The 16,432-nt window shown below is 36.1% G+C and overlaps 1 protein-coding gene across 1 annotated transcript in view; it reads left to right on the forward strand.

The window, feature by feature from the left end:
- Positions 1–5,000: 5,000 nt before the first annotated feature.
- The window catches only part of LOC140165000 (baculoviral IAP repeat-containing protein 5-like), a 33,135-nt gene continuing 21,703 nt past the window's right edge, over positions 5,001–16,432 (forward strand). The window contains exon 1 of the mRNA XM_072188407.1: positions 5,001–5,247. Within this exon, the coding sequence (XP_072044508.1) occupies positions 5,119–5,247 (129 nt within the window). The 5' untranslated portion in view covers positions 5,001–5,118. The remainder of the gene's footprint in view (positions 5,248–16,432) is intronic.

Consider the following 16,432-nt stretch of genomic DNA (forward strand, 5'->3'; position numbering starts at 1 on the left):
CATTCTTTTGATCAAGATAAGCTCGCTTATCCTCATCAGATCCGGTCTTGCGCCATTTACGTTCTAACTTTCTACGCACTTGCCTTTCTTCTTTGATAGTACTATTATACCATGGAAAGCGGGTTCTTACCGTGCGCATTTTAACAACCTCAGGGGCGTGGTGATCAAGAATATCCCGGACCTTGCTATCAAATAAGATAGCCAAATTGTCAATGGGATCATTAAGTTCAGTAAAGTATTCCAGTTCAGTAATAAGATCACTTCTAAATTGCTCGTTATCAATGAGTTTATAATTCCTTACTCTACTGGGTTTCTTGGTTTGAGATGGCCTTTTCCGATTCAGGTAACAATGAACAATGCTATGGTCCGGCAGGAAAATGCCTTGAGAAACACAATTGTGAACAAGATTATCTTCAGGTCTTGAAATAATCAAATCTAAAATGTTACCAGACCTGTGAGTGGGTTGGTTAACGTGTTGGTGAAACCCGGAGACCTCAAGGCACGTCAAAAATCGCCTGACATCAGATTTCCATGGTTTATTAACATGCACATTGAAATCCCCGAGTAACACAACCTTATTTGGGAACAAGGCTATCTCACCCATGAAATCCTCAAACTCATTAAGAAAGGTAGATGTTAATAATCCATTCTTTTTGGAATGAGGGGGCCTGTAGATAACAATATATTGAATGCCATAAGCCGGGTCAATTACAGAAGCAGATTCAAAGGTGGTAACACTATGTTGAAGCTGAACAGTGTGCAGTTTCAAAGAACTTTTGGAGATTATTGCAATGCCACCATGATCACTTGTACCTCTGGGTACATTAACAAACGAATACCCTGGAGGGCTACATTCACCAATTACAACATTATCATTCTGATTTAACCACGTTTCTGTTATAAACATAATGTCAACATTATCGCCAATAAGGCAGTCAGATACAGATGTAGTTTTATGTCTGACCGACGTGGGGTTCCATAAACGAATATTAAGACAGTCTCTTGTATTGATGGATGTTGTTGCTCTGGAATCAATATGTGCTAATGTAGGCCTTGATTTGAGTTTTTTTCCACCTCTATTTCCACGGTGACGCCATCGTTTTCTCTTGTTAGTCTTTCGGGGTGGTGTAGATTCATGGTTATGAGTTAAACATGGCTGCTTTAAGAGATTAAGTGAGTCCAGTTTTTGACAGGTTTCAGTTGTTAGCGGGCAGTTGGTATAATTGGTAGTAGACAATCCACATAAGAAGAAAGCTGTGTATTGAACACTTAATGTCATATTTGATTGAGATAATTTGGATGTGGGCTGATCACACTCCATATTGAAAATACATTGATTGGTCACTGGTAGTGGAGGATAATCACTTCCACTTGGTACGATGATAAGTGGATGATCAAGATGATAATAAGGATCACCCCACTGGTAGTAAGTTGTAGTCAATAAGTTGTTTCCAGGCTGACTCAGCAGTGAGAGATTATCAGAAATTTTCCCAAAATGTTTGAAAAAAGGGGGTCAGTCTTTTGGTGACAGGAAAACAAAAAAGGGGTCATTGGGTGAGAGAGAGTTGAAAAATGGGGGTCATGTGATGTGGCCACATCCCGCCGGTCACTCATTTTTAGTATATTAATAAATGAGTAGACATGTAAAGCGCAAATCGCTTTGCCTTTTATATTTGCCAAAGGATATCCTGATCCTCTGATTTGACTAAAAAAACTGCAATTATAATTTGTTAATTTATAAATCCGCAGTACATGTAGGCCCCGCCCTATTTTTTGTTTTTCTTGGCTCTTGCCTCCAAATTAAAATAGGGCCTACGTTCTTTCATTTATTTAATTATTTCCTATCATCATTTTAAATATATATGAATTTGTTCGTTTATTCAGGGCCTATTTCCACGTTTATTTCTTTATTTGATTCGTTCCGATTCGTACATGTAAGTTTGTTCGTTCGTTCATTCATTCGTCAGTTCGTTCGTTCGTTCGTTCATTAATTAATTAATTAATTCATTCATTCTTTTATTCATTCATTCAAAAATACTATCATGAGGCCAAATTAAAAAAAAGGTTTGTCTTAAGGGCTGGGGTATGAGCGACCTTGAAGTTCCGGTATCTGGAGAGGGGAAGCAATGAGTTACCCCAAATCACAGCGGCAGGTAGTGACTGGGCCGCCGAGTGATAATATATATTTATTTTGGAAGGTTCGTGTTTGTTTTAAATTTTGGGGCGTTTTTCCAAAATTTGATATTTTTGGTCATATTTCAAAAAGCGACATGCCAAAGACAACTCTTTGGGCACATAGTTTGTTATTGTTATTGCAGTTCTTTTCCACATACCTACGTTAACATTCGATTGGGTGATTTACTAATATTATATATTTTATGACTGCAATTTGGCGTTTTCAATGCGTTTTACACGTATCATGAAATTAACGCAAATATCTAGTCACGCTGCTTTTAGAAATTTTACCTGATCGTCGGCTTTTGCAGGCAACAGAATGCAGATTGGCTCACGATAGATGTCGTATTCCTCTATGTGGTTCACTCATTGATAAAATGAGTTTGCATTCCTTGTAACAACACACACATTGCCGTCTGGAAACCGGGTCTGGTACTGATTTTGGGACAGCCAATAGACTTCAGCGCCGTATCAAATCTCATAAAAACCACACGACTGACGACTATGTGTTTATGTTTCCCGCACGAAAGCTTGTGTCTACATCTATTACTATACTTCTTTGGAAACGTTGACCTTTGACCATTCTTTGTATAACGCCCTGATATGACCTTGATATGTTCGCTTGATTGGGTACGTTATAGCATCCATTTCATTGAGGTGTTAGGACTTGGTCAGTACTATACTTGCAGGGATACAATAGTTTAACATGGTATGTGAGCATGGTGAAAGACTCATTATTGATTAGGCGCGGACATATTAAAGGCACAGGTCCTTTGCGTGTATAGCAGAAAATTATAATAGAATGTGTGAATAGAATGTTTGGCATTTTGCAACTAAAATACTAACTGCATTCTGCATTATGTATTTATTTATTTATTTAGGCCTATGCCTATCTATTTATTTACTGACTTATTTATTTATTTTATTTATTTGGTATATTAGTTAGTAGGCCTAGTTAGTAATATTCCATGATAGGCCTACGTCGGTTTATTATTGATTGTTGATAACTTGACAACTTGATTGATTGATCGATTGATAGTCATTTCACATTATATTCCTAGTTTATAGGCCAATTTGAATAACATCGTACATTAGATAAATAGACCTATCAGTCTTGATTTATTCTATTCAGCAATATCAAGGATTACTATCAAACTTCTCATAGCTGATTGTAAGTTGGCTCAGTGGTAACGCAGTAGGTTTTACAACACCGAGGTCCCGGGTTCGATTCCCACCTCTGCCTATTTTTTGCAAGGCTGAGAAAAAATGAAATTTCTGGACTGCAAACTTATTTGGCGCGCGATCTGAGCTGGTCCTTTTCTGGTGGCTGTGTCTGTTACAGGCACACTCCCTCTGCATCCAAACCAGGTTCACGCTCATTACACCTCCCTTAAAGCTCCCACGCGTATTATTTTATTCACCCGCATTAGTAAAAAATAATGTTTTTTCCTTTTATTTTTTTCATTTTATTTCTTTTTCCAGTATAAAGAAAAGGGTACAAAATACGATCGAAATGCCATTTTGACAATTTTTTTGAACCTCCGGAATTCATTTGGTTTACTACGCAACAGGTGGTGTATGACGTGCAGTCCTTAAATTCAGTATATTTTCATCGTCAACCGTGTAATTGAATGGGATTATTTTGAAATTTTAAAACGCTTGAAATATCACAAACAAATAGGCCTATGTTGATAAATAATATAAATAGGCCTACAAGCTAAAACCGTTGGGGTTCGATAATGAACTCCACAAAATTAACCGAGTATATGGAAAATGCCATACGGCTGGGCGGTTTCACGGGTTGCCGGCTCGATCATGTCATCCGCCGCCTGCTATATACGCAACTGAATACACCCTCCTTTTTATTCCCGGTAGGCTACTTGGGTATGGTGGAGGGTGCGGCTAGGCTGTCTCAGGGTGCAGGTGGGGAGAAAAGTAGAGATAACCACCTAGACCCCTGCTCTATTAATACTTCACTTCAATAGCAGCATCAGTTTATTGTTCAATACAATACTTCATACAGTAGAATAGGAAACAGTGGAAAAAATCTTTGGGAAAAAAAAAACCGCATTTGGCATTAGTTTTTCAGAGTTGGCGAGCTTTGAGACAAACTTTTTTTTTTAATTTGGCTTGATGGATCGGTGAAGATAAGAAGGGATTATAATATCCGTAACCTTGATATTATAGTACATCTCGAGGAAAAAGTGCAATGGACATGTTTTCATTTTATGTTTCAAATATCCCACGCATGAAAATTGAGTATTTAACCCAAAATGGAAAATGGAACAATTTATTGGAAATCTGCTTTAACAGATTTTGTTGACATCTTTTTCTGCACTGTATTATACCTAAATTAAGAAATTTGATAAATATTCAAAGAAAATATAGGTCATCCAAAAATTGTGATTTTTACACATTTTGGGGCAAAAAAGGAAAAATAAGCAAAAATATCAAAATCTGTCTAACAGTTTCATTCATCAAGTCATAACAAACGGCCTACATGCTTAATTTCTAATAAAATATTGAAATTGTGAAAAATATAGGTATTTATTGATTTTCATGTTTTTTCTTGCAAATATGCTAATAATATGCAAATTATGAAATTGCAAAATAAAGTTTCTACATAGCATACATCTTTCAAGTATGATGTTCAAAATGACAGACATCAAAAGGTGCAGTATAAATTTTGGCATGGACTGTCTGGTTAGGCAAAGTACGGTAAGTTGAGCTGTACTGGCAAAAAGTTTTCCAATTGTTGCGTGAAGCGAATTAGGAATGTCAGCCTTTTGCAATTATATGCTTCCCATCATGCAACATTGGAAAAACAAATGGAAAACTGAGCTGCGGCAGTTTTGAAAATTTAGAGTTAAGAATCCTTTATAATTGCGTTTGTTGCCCAACTTTGATTCCAAATTCAGCTGCTTGTTTTATTAATCCTTAATCATGACAAACGAACAAGAGGAAAGAGATCCTAAACAGTTCAGGGACTATTCTATGAATTTAAAATCAAATCGATTGGCGTCATTTCAGGACTGGCCGTTTGATGCAAACTGCAATTGCACACCCGAAAAGGTAAGCTTAAACAAGGAGCTAGCTGCCTGGCTCCTATTTTTGCTTAGTTCAGTTAATATTCCAAAATATTTACAATTATACATTCTTAAAAAGCAAATTGCTCTGCCATCCAACCGCTGCGCAAGTTGGTGTGATGTATCCTCGAGATATTTTTGCCAGCAGCGACTTCATTCAGATTCAGATTCAAACACTCAAGGATGGTCCACAATTAGTCTAGATTTTTGGTTTTCCCTATAGCCGTGTACTCAATGCGCAGTCCCTAGCCGCCTAGTGAGTAGATTTTCTTGCAATATTTGGCCTATTTCACGGCTGTTCGTCCATAGAAACTAGGTTTCTACGCACGCACTAGTCAGCGGTGTTTTGCCACTTAATTGAAATCAAAAAAATGAAATTCTCCGAGATGGCGGAATTTCATCTGGGGCTATAAAAAATGTTTTTGTGTCTTTACCGCTGATTCTTGCGATAAAATAAGTCACAAATCCATGTACAAATTGGAAAATAATGAATTTAAAGCTAAAATCTAAAATAATTTTGTAATTATCTGTGATTTCCTACAACGTATTTTTCTTGATTTTTTAATGTTTTGGGGTAAAAATACCACATTTTCACATGAAAAAAGTACATTTTTGAGTAAAATGCTGCTATAATTAAAGACAGAGATAAATGCAATTTACCGCGTCTGACGTCGTCTGTCAATCAAACTCCTCACGGCTCTTGATTTGTCAATAGCGGCGTATGACGTCATGGCGTCGTGATGTTATTTTGACATGACCGGTCAGCTGTGCATGTGAGATGAGCGGTAAATTGCCATTTTGAACACCGAACAAGTCAGCGAATATTGACTCCGAAATAGTGCAAAAGCAGTGCTTTCTCAGCTTTGATTTTGTGAAAAAACTAGTCATGCAAGTAAAGAACATAATGGATGGTGACTGTAAGCTACACAGTGTTCTTGCCAGAGAACTCAAAGACAGGTAAAATGACTCATCTGCAGTGGATAAAGTGAGCCGTTTCGTGATGACCGTTTAACATGTGTTCAACAATGATCTGATTGTAAACATGTATAGTGAACTTGAATGAACTCAAGAAAGCATGGATATGCCGAAAGCTTTAGAAACTTACCACGCTATACTTCAGTCATCATGGTCATGTCAGTAAGCTGTGTCATCTGTAGCTCCTCACATACACAAATACAATATGGGTGTTCTTCGTGATGAATACTAAGTTCGCGTCGTCGCTCTCATCATCATAAATGCCGCTGTCGCCGTCATCGTCAAGTGCAAACCTGAAGGACTCCATTGCTTCATCGCTCAGTCTGGCATCACATTTTACTTCTCGGGTCCAATATTCATGTTCAATGTTTATCACATGCCGTTCTGCTGCAGCCCAGTTTTCTGGAGTGACATTCGCAAGGGCTTCCTGCATCAGTTTCAGGACATCTTTCACCTTGAACGTGGAATTTTTTACAGCTACATCACCTTTTACTTGAGCCCAAATAAGCTCGATTGGATTGAGTTCACAAGTGTACGGTGGAAGCCTCAATATAAAGTGCCCATATTTTTTAGCAAGATTGTCAATCTTGTATTCAACGTTACGAGGTTTATTTCTATCAATTAAAGACTGCAATTGTATTTTGATCATAGCTTTTTCATACGAAATGCTATGGTCACGCAGCCACTGTTGCTGAACAGATTTCTTATCATGGATTGTAGGCGTTCGATTAACTTTAACCGTATGATAACTTGCGTTATCTACAACTATTACTGAATTTGGTGGAATATTTTTAATAGTTTTTCTTGAACCATTCTTCAAATGTTGCGAGTCCATTTCATCATGATAGTCATTTGATGCACATTTGCTCTGGAAAACAAGCTCACAATTAGGGACAAAACCGTTGGCTGTTCCGGCATGGAGAATGATTAAACGACTGCCTTTCCCGGTTGGCACTTTCAGGCCACCATCGCCCCATGGCGTTCACCCAACACTTGCTTACGGTGTGATTGGCGAGACCCAGGTCTCGTCCAGGTATACAAACGGTCTACCTTCATCTCGTAGTCTTTTAATTAATTCCAGATATTCAAATCTCCTGGCAATAATGTCAGGCCTTTCGGTTAAAATCGTCTACCATCACGCTTTTTGTACTTGTAGCCCATTTTCTTTACCAGGCGAAGCAATGATTTAATGCTAGCGGTGAAACCAATGGTGCCCGCAATTTTGCATGTAATTTCTCCATATTCAGCCATTCACCTGAACTATAAAAGTCATGTATTGTTCGATGGATGACGTCTCTGGCAAAATTATCTATTTTGTCCATTACTGGCTTACATTTGGGACCTCTACGTTTTGGTGAGGTACATTCTGGACCGTGTTTTTTGGCATCCTGCTTGACTTGAGAAACTGATCGTCGAGACAGTCCAGTGGCATCCGCCGTTTGCTGCAGTGCTTCCAAAGCAATTCCATAATTTCTACCGTGAGTTTTCCTCGCAGCATCTTCAAAATATTGATACACGCTGTTGACTATTTGGCGAGCCTGACGCTCGAGATGGTGTCCTGATCCAACTTTAGACATAATGTAAGCAGTTACTTAGCAATAGTATTGTGAAAACAACTCTAAATTAAGAATTTATTGACACGACTTATTTGAGCGTAAGCTTCAAAGATGGCGATTTTGTAAAACTGTGAAAAAGTGTTGTTTTTTGCCTAACAACTCGCGGTATTTTTTTCCCGCAATCTATTATCGTTTTGATATGCTATAGCGTTTTGATATTAAAGGGGGGTAACCCTATTGGTTTTGGATATGGATTGTCTTTAAAATTACATAATAATATCAAATATCTCCCCCTTTATGCTAAAAAAAAAAAAAACGAGAGCATTTTCAGCGTAAATGTGAATAAATAGCCAAATTTGCAATCCAATACCTTGTATACGTGAATTGCATTCTGGGTAGGCATGCAACAACAACAATTCCGTTCAGTATGATTGAATGCTGACATGCTGCAATGCCCGGCCCGTATTGAACGGAAAATATTTGTGTTTTTTTGTTTTTTCGTACGTTTCAGAAAAAAGGAAACAAAATATATTTCCCCTTGCAATATGTACATTTCAAATTAATATAAAAAAGTTTGGGTTAAAATGGAGAGGAAAAAAACCTTCCGATACCGGGTTTTGAACCGGGTACCTCTTAGGTAAAAGAACGGCGCGCTAGCCAATTGAGCTATTTCACCAACTGAAATAATCAAGGAATTGTTTTAATTATATACGGCGGACCGTCTCCTCAGCACTTAGCGTAGTTCGCTTTTTTCTCTTCCCATGATCCGAAGTAATTTTTATTGTTTACAAACTGGTATACCTGTAAAAACCGCTGTGATTCATGATTTCTCCGGAAATACATCGACTTGGAGCGTCAAATTTCAGGATAGTAATGAGAAAAATAGTATCTATTAATGTGATACCAAAACCTCATCAACAATGAAAAAAATCGGGGGGATGATGCTGTCGATCGGGTCACGGACCTTTAAGCGTATTCAACAGGACTCGTATTAACATCACTTGTGAAGCCGTAAAAACATTTGCACCATTTCCAGTTACTATGTTTCCGATGCCTAGCCCCTAAGGGCCTAGCCTAGGCCAGAAAAACCACAAAAAAAACAGGGTTAGGAGGCCTAGCCTAGCCTAGGCCAGAAAAACAAAACAAAAAAATACAGGGCCTAGCTTTGGGAAGCAGCATGTATTTTTCTGCTTGGTCATGTTGGTCTAGTCCTCAGAAACAGGGAGTAGGTGAGTAGATTCAAATTCAGGTGGTGGGCCAAAGAAAAGTGTTGAAAGTTTTATTGAATGCAGGAAAAATCAAAATCTAGTCTCATCTCATGTTTTATTGTTTTTACATGATGCTATGAATGAATGTTTAGTTCTGTCATGCAATGCAATTCTATTCCCAATCCATCCCTCAACGGTCCATACCCATCATGTAAAGATTTTAATGACTTCAAAATGTTTTTTAACTTTGGTTTCACTTTATTAAATCCTAGTACTACTTTCATGACTTTTAGGCATACCTTCACATAGTTCAGATTTGTGCAGAACTACATTTAACATGTTTAAACAATGTACCATCGGAACCAGTTTCTCTTGTAATTCAATTTGTAACACCATACACATTGCATTGCATGCATGTACAATTTGTACATGTGTATGGTTTTATTATAAACATCTCAAAAAAAGTAACTGACCCCCTTAAATAATGACCATTATTCAAAAACGGGTATTACAAATCTGTAAAATGCATTGGAAGCAGAATTTATTTCTGCACATTTTGACACCTCATTTGTAGCAATTGACTAAATATTGACGTCCACAACGTACATTTAAATCAATGTAGCCCAAGATTTGAAAGTTGCAGTAAATTATATTTATTTTGCATTCAGTGTAATGGAAGGAAATCTTAATCGTATCTGAGTGTTTTTATTGTAAAAATTTGTATGTAAGTGCAACCTTAAATTGACCGGTGTTTTATTGTTTTCTGGGCTATCGTATCAAATGAGGTGTCAAAATGCGCTGAAATAAATTCTGCTTCCAACGCATTTTACAGATTTGCAATACAATAGCCCCTTTTTGAATAATGGCCATTATTTAAGGGGGTTAGTTACTTTTTTGAGATGTTTATTTTGAAACAGGTTTTGTTCATATTGCATATCACATTTTTAGGCCTAATGTAATTAATTGACATGATTTATAGTTTTGCTAATTAATAACAATTATCTTAAGGCTGAAAAAATAACATGAATGTTGTCCGGACCTATTTAATATTGTTATTATAATTATTTTTTTACCATTCATTTCTGTGTAGAATTGCAAAGTGTTTGTCAACATATCATAAAAGGGGATATGTTGTCATTTCCCCAAAGCCCTAACAAAACATAATAAAAAAAATAACAAAAATGTTTGAAAATCTCCAAAAATTGGTGATGGCTGGGACGATATACATGTTATAATTTATTGTTATTTATTTCACTTGGCCTAATAGGCCTAAAAAAAGACTTTGGCCTACTTTTAAGGTCGGTTGGGTTACGCCAATCAAAAATTGAATGGTGCAGGTATTTCATTAAAAGTGCATAAACATCAACATGTTTTGGATGATTTGAGTTGAGGTTGCTTAATTTTTGGCAGATCATTTTGAAAATTCACCACCCTGGGGTACATATAATTATCGCACAGCCCCTATAAACATTCCGTAAATTTCTGCTAGAATGTTTTGCATCATGTTTTTACAAATGTTTAAAACAATGTTCCTTTTTATAGCCTATTACCTTTTCTGTAAGTGTATAATGGTTGTTTCCTGGGTTTAAGGGGTACTACACCCTGGCCAATTTTGTGCCTATTTTTGCATTTTCTCAAAAATTATAGCACATTGGTGACAAGTAAGATATGTATATTATAGGGGCAAGGACTACAACTACTGTACTGAAAATTCAGCAACTCAAAGCAAGTAGTTATTGATATATTGATTAAATATTGGGTTTCCCTCATTTTTGACTGTAACTCCACAACTGTTGTCTGTGCTGAAATAAAATTTCCAGTGCAGTAGTTGTAGTCCTTGCCCCTATAATATACATATTTTACTTGTCCCCACTGTGCTATAATTTTTTGAGAAAAAATGCAAAAATAGGCACAAATTACCATTCAAATGTTTTCTTGTTTAGTAATTGTATTGTACTATAATATTTTACACTTTTTGTAAAAAAATTTGCAGATTAAATTGTTTAATTATATTTCACACATGTTTCATGATTTGAATCCTTCCTTTACAGTCATGTCCAAATCCAATTAAGAATACTTTCAGGTGGTACTACACCCCCTGATAGATTTTGTGACTAATTTTGCATTTTCTCAAAAAATAACTACACACTGGTAACAAAAGTTATGTAGGAAATCAAATTACTTCACTGAAATTTCAGTGATTCAAGACAAGTGATTCATTATAATATATGTTAAAGGCCCATATAAAATTAACAGATGTGGAAATAGGAGTATAAAGTGACCAGTAGATACCAGTTGTAGTCCTACTAATTCATGGCATATTGGATGGCCTAGGGGAAAGTTAGCCCATATTAGCAAGACTATCCTTGCCTTAAAGGTGAAACAAACCTACTCATGTTACCCTCTGGCCATGGGCTGGCCTGGTGTCAGATCTTACCCAGGAAAGATGACATTCCAATATATGCCTTTAAGAAATTAGGTCCATTCTAGCGGTACCTCTTTTCTTATTTACATACCGCTTGTCTTGAGCCACTGAAATACCAGTGTAGTAGGGGATTCCTTGCCCCTATAATTATAACTTTTGTTACCAGTGTGTTATTATTTTTTGAGAAAATTATGCAAAAATAGTCACAAATTTTGTAAGGGGTGTAGTACCCCCATAAGACCCTTCGCACTTGATTATTACCGGGGTAGTTTTCTGTTTACCGCCCATGTCCAAAATTGAAAATCTCGAAATAATTAATTATTTTATTTTTATTTCTAAATTTCTCCTTTAAAATAACTTGCAACTACTTCTACTTGTCATTTTATCATATGACTTTAATAATATCAACAATAATGATGAATGAACAGAGAGTACAACTCCACCTTCACTTATTTATAAAATCAAATTGTTGTGAAATAATTAAATGCCCGCTCTAGTCAAAACGAGAAAAAAGTTGATTGTAATAGTTCAAACTAAATAAAGAAAATAAAGATAATTAATAACTAATAATTAAAAGTCATCTCGTCCCTTTTTCAAAATCTTTAACAGGAAACTAATATAATAAATCAAGTGCGAAGGGCCTAAGTTTCCAACTAATGATGATGCAGCCCAGGGGTGCATTACATGTTGCAGGTCTTAAAACAAGTTTGTATCGACCAACTAAAAAACTTAGGGGTACTACACCCATGTGGTAAATTTGAGACTATTTTTGCATTTTTCTCAAAAATTAATAACACACTGGTAACAAAAGTTGTGTATATTATTGGGGCAAGGAATCCAATTACTACACTGAAATTTCAGTGACTCAAGACAAGCGGTTCACTAAATATGATAGGAAATGAGGTACATCCTAGCGGTACCTCATTTTCTATCATAAGTATCGAAATTTATTGAGGGGTGTAGTACCCCCTTAAATAGGTTCACATGTTTTTAAATATATAATTTTTTTTTTGGTGCATTTAGAGCCTCACTTGAAGGCTTATTCAGTGATAGTGTAAAAAAAATTAATTGTGTACACTAAAGATAGTCATTCAAATTGCCATTTGTATTTTTTGAATTGAAAAATTTGCAAAAAAAACCCATTTATGTAGGCCTAGCTAATTTCTCTACTAATAACTGCAATCTAAATTATGAGCCGGAGGATTTCCAAATGGCGTGCCAAAATTGCTTGCACCCCACCCCAAGATGCCCCCATTAAAATTCGAAAATGTACACTTTTTTGCAGTAATTTGCATAAAATTGGCTGAAATTCAATACAAGACCCCCCTGAAAAAAATCATGGCACCGCACCGCCACTGACCACAAAAAACTGTATTGATGTCAATGATGATACCCGGGATGATCAGTTTAGAAAATCCCCAAAAATCTTTCTTTTTTTCCTGTTTTTGTCACTCGAAGTCCAGGACTGGGTCAGAGTATAAAAAAGCAATGAACTACTTTTGATTTAATTCATCAGTTGGCATTTGTACAAAGAAAACACAATTGAGCACTCACTTAATTGCCTTGCACCTTCCTCTTACGTACATGGCCCACTCATGCCCCGAACCACAACACGACACCTAGTTTTGATTTTGTTTGTATTTATTTATATAAATATCGAATAATAAATTAATTATTATAATTTATTTGGCGTAGTACATGTACAGTGCTGTTGTATTTTGGCTTTTTGGGCATTAAATCTGTTGTTGCTTTGGTTTAAAGAAGTCTGCACTTTTATGCGGCGAAAATCAAAGCAAATCATGTACTCTCCGTGTAATGCGCATTAAAGCGTACACATGGTACACGCAGTTCAACTTGCAACATCAGTCGTGCCGCATGCCGTGTTTACATCAAAACCCCGCCACAGTAGGCGCTTAGCTCCGCCCTACACACCCTCATTGAGTTTACGTCAGACGCGGTAAATTGCTTTTATCTCTGTCTTTAATTATATATAGGTTATGATTATTCAAAAAAACATCCATTGCTTTTTCAAAATCCATTTAAATATCAAATGCAAGATTATCAGATTTTTTTTAAGGAATTGTCAAAAATCCGTGATTTTCATCCATGAATTATCACACATTTTTGGTCATAGATCCTAGGTGTACGTAAATACTATAAATATGCTACCGCAAAGAATTACCATTGAAAATATTGTCATGAAAAATTAATAATACAGCTGTAGGCCTACATTTCAGTCAAATATAATGATTTTAATATTATAGGGTCTAAAACAGCGCTCACGTCAATGCCCCGCCCGACCACTGCAGATGATGGTCCGGCCACGGTCAGCGCGACGCGGCGACAATAGGCTTATACTTTCAGGCAAAGTCGACGGCCCATGCCATAACACTAAAAAAATTATAACAATAACAATAACAATAATAATAATAATAATAATAATAATAATAATAATAATAAATGTAATAACAATAGAAATTTCAATTACATACAACGATAACAATAATAACAATAACGATAATGGGGATGATGATAATAATTAATAAACAATTAGGCCCTATTCCCCTGTTTTCTAATCTCTGCTTAGGCCTATTATATGTACCGGTATTAGATAGGAACGAAGTGCTATTGTTTTTGAAAGAATAATATTTCAACAAAATCAATAAAAAATAAAAGTCAATTATTTATTTTTAAAGTTCTTGAAGAGTAAATATTTCCCGTTTTATTTCCACGCCCTGCTTAAAATGACTTGACTAAACTTGATGAAATTGTATAATAGCATTATTACTAGGCCTAGGGCCTATAATACTTACCGTATGATGATAAACAAATAAAAATAAAACACGATTTAATAAAAAAATAAAAGAAGGAAATTTATTCTATTCAACATCAACGGGTTTAGGCCTACGATCGGTATTATAATTATAGCAACATGTGTAGGCCTACATTTTCATGAATGGCGACATGCTGCATACCGGTAACTTCCCCTCCTTGAATGACCATTAGGCCTATACTATGCTAAAAATCACCTCAACCCGAGGAGGGAGGGAGGGATGGTACTAGCTCTAAAAAGGGGATGCCTTCAGTAAGTTGATAAGTACACATATCTATTAGGACTGTGCAAGTATTGCATAAAATAAACTCCAAAAAATAATATGGACCAGCCATAGTTGGCTAAAAATAGGCCTAATTAATATGACCCATGCATTCTCATAGGAATATCGGAATTATCGACGCATGGTCAATATAGTCACTGGCTTTGTACGAACAAGCCACAAGCATCCACAATAGTAAAAATAATAAGAGCCTATACCTACCCTTTTTCTACCCCTACCCCGGCACCTCAACTGCATGCTCAATTAAGTGCTCATGCAAATCAAGGTTTAGGGGCCTACTATTTTGAGGCCTAAAGAGCAAAATGACAGTTGACTCATATAAATAGCCTATTGGATTTTCGCATCCTTTTTCAAAAAAGTATATGCCTCGGCCTAAACGAATGGGGAGGGGGGGGGCAGCTTTCGCAAGCCGCGATAACATCTTCAAGAGGCGGGGTAGGTGAAAAGTTTTTTATCATATAAGCCTACATTATGTTTTCAATGATTTTTTTTTGTTTGTAATGAAGTAGGCCTAAGAGGCCTAAAAAAACTGAAAATGCGCATGAAATTGGGCAAGAAGTAGGGCCTACAAAAACAAAAAAAGGCTGAAATTAAATAAAGTTGCGCGCGGAAATTTTGACTTAAAAAAAACTGAATTCAGTTTTAAAACTGAAAATTCTCATGCCTGAAAATATACACATTATTATAATTATTATGAAGTGTTCTTTTTACAATGACTTGCGGATACGATTGCTTGATAATTTTAAAAACATCTATGACTTTGACAGTCTATCTGATAGAGATATCTTTATACTTATTATGAGTGTACAAGATTATGATACCATCCATCAAGTTATTCAGTTTGTAAACTCAGCTTTTGATAAACGTATTATGCATGATATTTAATCATTTTGTTGTTATTTACAATTATATTGTTTATTTTTACCTATTTGTATTTGTTACAATGTATTTGATCATATCTTATTGTAAGATGAATATCAAATAAATAAATCTTGAATCTTGTACAAAAAAGAACCTATTGCGGTCGGTAAACATGGTAAAGGTCTCACTCCAAAGCTGCAAACTGCAAAATGCGCAAGCATCATGCTACGAATGCACATGATGCACACAATTTTTAACTTTATTTGGGTTGGTACAATAAAGTTAATCTTGATTTGAAACAGGCCCAAAGGCAAAATGTATTCTTACATAACACATTTTAGTCAATTTTGTCCCAGGCAGGGCCTAACATCTAGAGCCAGGGGAAAACTTGCATAAAAGTGAAATTCAATAATGCGTTTAACATAGCCCCTGAAACTTTGCATTGTGTGGGCCGTTATACTAGTCTACAAAGCCACCATATTGGCTCGAGAGGCCTATATCATGAAAGCATGGCCTGATTTTGTGGTCATCTGGTAAGCCTATGAGGCCATTTTGTATTAAAGGTCAATTTTGGTAGGCCTACCTATGGCCAATTTGGGTTTTTCTCAAATTTTGTCCGCCAAAAAGAATATTGTCCTCAGTCATCATGTCAGTGGCTAAATTTGTGAATTTATTTCAAATTTAACACGGAATATATTTGGTCCTGACGCTTATAAATGCAGGTGTTCAAATTTTGTTGAAAATGGTTAGCGATGTGAGCTCATTAAAAAAAAAAGGCCGATTTCAGACTGTTATTATATAGGCGGAACAATACTCTAATTTCTATTCTTCATATTTATATTACCCTCCTCTTTCCCTGCTCTTCCCCTGGGGCGCTCTTCTCATTTCCTGTTATATTCTTCTTCCTTCTCTTTTCCTTTTCCATTTTCCTGTTCCGCTTCCATAACCCGACGGACAAATTGCTCAAGCGCATGCATGACTAAGCCTACAGGAAGTTTTTCATGAGAAAACGGACATTTTGATGAGAAAC

This window comes from Amphiura filiformis, chromosome 11 (assembly GCF_039555335.1).
Source record: "Amphiura filiformis chromosome 11, Afil_fr2py, whole genome shotgun sequence".
Taxonomy (NCBI): Eukaryota; Metazoa; Echinodermata; class Ophiuroidea; order Amphilepidida; family Amphiuridae; genus Amphiura; species Amphiura filiformis.